The sequence below is a fragment of the Neophocaena asiaeorientalis genome, unplaced genomic scaffold (genome assembly GCF_003031525.2).
Source record: "Neophocaena asiaeorientalis asiaeorientalis breed wild unplaced genomic scaffold, Neophocaena_asiaeorientalis_V1.1 scaffold177, whole genome shotgun sequence".
Taxonomy (NCBI): domain Eukaryota; kingdom Metazoa; phylum Chordata; class Mammalia; order Artiodactyla; family Phocoenidae; genus Neophocaena; species Neophocaena asiaeorientalis.
Window position 1 is genome coordinate 22429819 of NW_020172779.1, and position 6403 is coordinate 22436221.

The 6403-nt window shown below is 61.3% G+C and overlaps 1 protein-coding gene across 2 annotated transcripts in view; it reads left to right on the forward strand.

The window, feature by feature from the left end:
- The window catches only part of GLI4 (GLI family zinc finger 4), a 7909-nt gene extending 2800 nt beyond the window's left edge, over positions 1-5109 (forward strand). For both annotated transcript variants that reach the window (XM_024741126.1, XM_024741125.1), the window contains one exon: positions 273-5109. In XM_024741126.1, coding sequence (XP_024596894.1) covers positions 273-1186 — 914 coding nt within the window. In that variant the 3' untranslated portion in view covers positions 1187-5109. The remainder of the gene's footprint in view (positions 1-272) is intronic.
- The last annotated feature ends 1294 nt before the right edge of the window (positions 5110-6403 follow it).

The following is a 6403-nucleotide window of genomic DNA, read 5'->3' on the forward strand; positions in this document are numbered from 1 at the left end:
CCCACCCCCCGCCTCTCTCCCCTAGAGAAGCCCTTGGGGTGTCCTCTGGGGGTCCGTGGAGCAGCTCCGGGGCCGTGTGGGCAGCGTCCTCGGGATCAGAGGCTTTTCTGCTTGGCTCTGAGTCTGAATCTCCTGTCAGGCTGCCCCCCTCCGCATGCGCACGCACCCTGTGTGTTCTCACCCCGGTGCCGTCATCTGGAACGGGGCGGGGGTCCCCGCGGACGGACAGCCTGGTGGGCGGCTGAGTGCTCTCCGCCTCTCCCGTTTCTCAGATCCCGAGTTGGAGCGCGAGCGGGCCCTGTCGTCTCCCCAGCCGCACAATCCTGAAGATGAGGTGGACCAGGACACGGGGGTGCTCAGGACCCTTCTGAGGAGCCTTCCCCATAGACCCAGGTGTGGGGACAGCTTGGGGCGGGAGTGCAGCCTGGAGCGGCCATTAGGGCCCCGCCCCCAGAAGAGAGGCACCTGGCGTGGGCCGCTCGGGCTGCAGGGAGCCTCGGGGACAGAGGGCGGCCCGGGGCGCGCCGACGAGCTGGCGGGCAGCGTCGGCCGGGGCTCGGGCCTCGGGGCCCGGCAGAGCGGCCCGCGGGGCGGGAAGCCGCACAGGTGTGAGGCCTGCGGGAAGAGCTTCCAGTACAACTCGCTACTGCTGAAGCACCAGCGCATCCACACGGGCGAGAAGCCCTACGCCTGCCACGAGTGCGGCAAGCGCTTCCGCGGCTGGTCGGGCTTCATCCAGCACCACCGCATCCACACGGGCGAGAAGCCCTACGAGTGCGGCCAGTGCGGCCGCGCCTTCAGCCACAGCTCGCACTTCACGCAGCACCTGCGCATCCACAACGGCGAGAAGCCGTACGAGTGCGGCGAGTGCGGCCAGGCCTTCAGCCAGAGCTCCAACCTGGTGCGGCACCAGCGGCTGCACACGGGCGAGAAGCCGTACGCCTGTAGCCAGTGCGGCAAGGCCTTCATCTGGAGCTCGGTGCTCATCGAGCACCAGCGCATCCACACGGGCGAGAAGCCCTACGAGTGCCCCGACTGCGGCAAGGCCTTCCGCGGCCGCTCGCACTTCTTCCGGCACCTGCGGACCCACACGGGCGAGAAGCCCTTCGCCTGCGGCGCCTGCGGCAAAGCCTTCGGCCAGAGCTCCCAGCTCATCCAGCACCAGAGGGTGCACTACCGGGAGTAGCGGGCGCGGGGCTGCGCGTCAGCAGCCTGAGGTCGAGGCGAGTTCCCGCGGAGGGCTCCTGCCTTCGCGCCTCCTGGCTGGCGCAGCCGGCATCTCGTGCGTGTCCCGAATAAAGTCTGTGTACTTGATGGACGCGGGAGGAAGGCCACGTGGCTGCCCCCCATCCCTGAGGGCTCCTCTCGGCAGAGCCCACCGCGTGCCCTAGCGACCGAGGCCTGCGGGCGTCGTGACTTACCAGAGCCATAGCCAGGGCAGGGTCAGGCACCCCAGGACGGGTGGTTTCCAGATCGGGGTGTGGGGGCCCGGGCTGCCCGCTCTCCACCTGGGCTGTAGTCTCTGGCGGTTTGGTTTCCTCATGCATCTGGGAGAATGTGTGTAGCATGTCCTCTCTGCAGCAAGCCCTCGGATCTGCTCTGTTTGCCTTCTCACCCTGCCTCTGCACCTACTGGTGGCTGCCTGAGGCCAGCGGGCTTCAGTGGAAGGTGGCCCTGCCCAGCCTTCATAGCTGCCTCCAGCCCCAGGAAGCCGGGGCCCCAGGGGGTTCCCCACTTGACAGGTCTAGGCGACTGCAGCTGGGCATTGGCTGTAGCCGGCTTCAGATCTGCCATGACTGCCCTGTAGCTCCCCAGCCCCTGTGGTAAAGGGGAGAGCCCAGCTGGGTGGGGGCGCCTTCTGTCTGCCTTCCTGCCTGCTCCTTCCTGGACAGCTTTGGGACCCCCACCCCTGCCGCCTGCACCACACACGGAGGAGTTGCCCGGCCCCTCTCCAGGGTATAACTCCGCCTCGCCCCCACATCCTCTTTCCCAGTGACCCCAATGGAGAGCCCTGTGGTTGGGCTGCCCCGCCTCTCCAGGCTACACTCCCAGGGCCCCGAGGCCATCAAGCGCTTTGGACTCCCCCACGAGGGTCAGAACACCTCCTTGAGTCGTGCACTGTGACACCCTGGAAGACGAGGGACATCCGCCTTCTCCCCAGCCCCCTGTCCCTAATACCACGTGGCTATTGGGTATCGTGGAGCGTCCACCTTGGGCAGCCAGGCCGCGGAGCGGGCGAGCAGAGCCCCCAGGGCTTTCCGGGGAGCGGTGGCTCAGCCTGTGCTCCAGAAGGCTCATCCTGCAGCCTCAGCACCAAGGCTGGACTCGGATACCTGCACCACAACCGGACTTAGCGGGCAGCCCCAGAGCAGAGCCCGGCGGTCCTCCACACTGTCCTAGACTGTCCTGGAGGTGGCCCGGCAGACCCTCGGTGACGGATCAGAGACAGGGCGGGAGCTCCCAGGCCACTGAGCAGCAGACGTGCAAGCTAGGAAGGCTGCCCAGAGGAGGGGAGCGTGGAATCAACCGCCTCCAGCTGCAGCCCCTCGGTGCCAGGAGGTAAACTCTCAGCAAAGGCTCTGTGTCCGCCCTTGTCACATGCGGCCCGCCGAGATGGGCTGAATGGCATTTGCATTTGCCGGCTTGGGACCGGTTCTTTCTCGAGGGTTCCATCTGATGCATTCAGCACTTCCCGGGAACCTGGAACGCCCGGCAGGACCGAGACAAGCACTCCTCAGGGCATCTTCTCTGCCCGTTGTGGCTGCGCAGGTTTATCAGTATCTGGCTGCACAGGACGTTATAGTTCTCGACCCCTGACCGCTCCTGGGACGTGGGTACAGCCCGGAGTCTCTGCACTGTCCTCCTGCCTCGTGTCAGGCACAGACGTCACGCCCCTTCTCCCCCGCCATCGTCATCCTCCGGTTCCAGCTCTGTGCCCCGGCCTGCTCTGGAGCCTCTGTCCAGCCCTGGTTGCGAGTGTCTCTAGCTCAGCGGCCACTGTCCCTCGCCTCCCGCTGACCCTGTTATCTCCAACCCCATGGGCTGCGCTCCCTCCCACCCGGGCCCGTGTCCTCGGCTCCAGCCAGCCTCATGCTGTTCCCTGAAGTGACCCACTGGTCTCCGGGAGACCAGGGTTAGGGTTGCCCAGGCTGCCCTGATGCCAGCCCAGGCACTTACTGTCCCTCACAGAGCCTGTTTCCTCCTCTGGAAATGGGGACAGCCATCTGTTGGCACCACACAGGGTGACTGGGAGGATGGCCATAGAATCCTTTGCACGCCACCAGGCACACAGCAAAAACCCATAAAAGGGGCTCCTGGAAAGGCTCTGTCGACAACCGGGGACAGGTCAGGAACACTGTTGATGGACAGCCTCAGCAGAAAGCCACCTGGGGCCAGGGCCGGCCACGGCGAGTGTAAAAGGACATTGAGGGAGACGGAGTGAGGCACCAGGAAAGCGGTCCCTGTGCGTTTCAGAGCCCAGGAAGTGGTCACTTGTGTAGGGGCAGTATCTCCTTTCGGCCCTAGAAGTAAATAAAAGCCCTATAGGAGCTTGAGCCCTAAAGAAAGGTGGCCCTGTGAGGAGCTCCCAGGGCCCCGCACAGGGAAGAGGGTCCAGGAGCTGACAATCCATCTTGGGCTCTGTGCAGTGTGGAGCGGGCTGCGTGTGCCTGTGAGTCGGGAAATAACGACAAAGCTGGGCCTAAATGTGGACACTTTTCAGTTGGATACAAGGGGTTTTATTTTTACATGATATAAGCAGTGTGGCATGATGGTTAAGAGAATCAACTTTGAAACTTAAAGCCCAACTCTACACTGAAGTGTAAGGTTGGACAAGCTATTAGTCTCCAAATTTGTTTTCTAATTAGGAAAAAGAAAAAGATGTATTAGGGCTCTCCAGAGAAACAGACTCAGTTGGAGAGATAGGTAGATAGGTAGGTAGATATTCTTAGGAATTGGCTCACGAGATTATGGAGGCTGAGAAGTTCTGAGACCTGCAGTCAGGATGCCGGAGACCCAGGAGCGCCAATGGCATAGTTCCAGTCTGAAAACCGGCAGGCCCAGGACCCAAGGAAAGCCAGTGTTTCAGTCCAAGTCCAAAGGTAGAGTGAGACTGACGCCCCAGCTCAGCAGTCAGACAGGAGTTCCGTATTACTTTGTCTTTTTGTCCTATTCAGTCGTTCGGCTGATTGGCTGGGGCCTGCGCACGTTAGGGAGAACAACCTGCTTTACCCAGGCTGCTGCCTCAGATGTTGATCTCACTCAGAATAACGTTTGGCCAAATATCTAGACGCCCTGTGGCCCAGTCCAGTTGACACATAGAATTAACCATCTCAAGCAAGGATAAGATTGTACTCAATGCCACAGGGTTGGCCTCATTCCTCCTGATATGGATGTGCTCTCTCCCCGTGACGCAGAGCAGAGCTCAAAGCCGCCCCAGACCCATTCGTATCTATTTTCGCCACTAGAACGGTAAGGGAAGCGTCCCAGGGAAGGGCTCTGCTGGTTCCTTCTGGGCTCTCGTGCACTCGCTGTCCATCCCTGGGCCAAGGGCTGTAATGAGGGAGGTGGTCCAGAGATTGTCATTCAGCCTGATTCAAGGTCACACCCATGGCTGGCTGCAGGATGCTGGGATGAGCAAACAGAACCATAAGGTCCTCTGCACACGTTTTCAATACCAGTATTGTCCACGCGCTTGTCTTTTTCAGTTGCTATGCAACATTCCATATTGGGCTACCTCAGTATCCCAAGGGTTTCGGACTTTGAGAGACCCCAGATTAATGATGGCCCAGGGGTGGAAGCGAAGACGTGGTCTATGGACTCATCTGCCCTGTGCCGTGTGCCCCAAAGCAGGTGGGCAGGAAGGCAGGCTCTCCCCACATCCAGCTTCTAAGGACATTCACTCTACTTTGTAGCCCAGCTCTGCCACTCATTTCTATGCCACCTGGGCAAGGTCCGTATCCTCTCTAAGCTGCATCGGTAACTTGGCGATAGTGATTCTATGGAATACGTCACAAGGTTCTGTGAGCACTAAATTAGATCGTCATGTGAAGAACCAGCAGAGCACAGGCCAGAAGCACTTCCCACCTGGAAAATACACATCCTCCCTCATGATAGTTTATTACACTTATTTATTTCCATCCCATTCATTCAGTAAACCCTTTTTGAGCACCTGCTCTGGGCTGTGCATGTCCCCATCTAGGAGGCTGCTTTTCCACACAGCACGTCACACCCAACTCTGTCCTCGGTGCGCAGCACGGTGGTGGCCTGGGCACTGCTGCATGGTTAAACAGTCAGTGGGGTCACCCAAGTGTATCAATGGTCAGATCCCCTGACTTTATCTTTTAAACCCAAGGCTGCAGGCTAAATCAGATCTGGCAGGACTTTTCCAACTCCACTAGGGAAAGTGAGACAAACTGTTCTTCAGAGGTCTCTGACAGGGGTCTCTGAGCTGAAGGAGGGATTATGCCGGACCCAGACCCCTGAGGAATGAGTATCAGAGGCTCCTCCTGGGGGCAGAGTTTGCTGAAAAACACAGATTCCCAGGCCCCACACCAGGGAAGACAGATTCAATAGGCCTGGGGTGGAGCCAGGGAATCCGGATTTAGTTCTGACACCCCCAGTGAAGTTGACAGTGTGCCAGGCTTGGGAACCTCCGGTATCATCTAGTCCCTCAAAGCAGGTGCACCCGCATAGGCAGTGGTCCAAGCCCCACTCAGACACCACCTGGAGAGGCAACCCGAACTGCTGGACAGCTCTGCCCTCTCACCGCCAGCTGCCCCCAGCTCTGCCCTCTGGGCCTGTCGTAGCCTGGCTGCACTCACTGGTAGGGAGAACCCTCAGGATCTGAAGGCAGTGGTCAGGCCAGGGTCCATCTCCCCGCTGCGGTTCTTTTCTAAGCACTCAGTTCCCTCAGCTGGTCGCAGGGTTTGTGGACTTGCCTTAGCAATGGTCCAAGCCAGCGTGCGTCATTCCTCCCCAGAGCCCTTCCTACGGCCTTCCTGGCCCTACACGCCGGGTCCCCTTGCTCTTTCCCTCCCAAGGTCTCTGCCTCGCCGACTTCTCCGAGGCCCCATCGGCGGTGCAGCCCAGCACCTCGGACAGCTCCAGGGACGCGCGCACGCCTCCGGGCGCAGGTCCACGGCCCTGAGGCTCTCCGGGTCCCCCGAGCCTCAACCCGGGACTCCGCCCCAGGAGCCCTCCCCCCGGCCGCTCCCCTGGGCGAGTCCCCCCGCGGGGACCCCCGAGAGGGTCCCCTGAGCTTCCTAGAGCTCCCGGAAGTGCCGGCGGCGCGGGGCGGGGCTCCCTGTGGGCGCGGCGCGCGCTTCCGGCTCTCCCGCCGGGGCCCGGGGAGCGGTGGGTGAGAGGCCCCGCGGTGCTGGTCGCTGGGCCCTGCAGCCGGGCC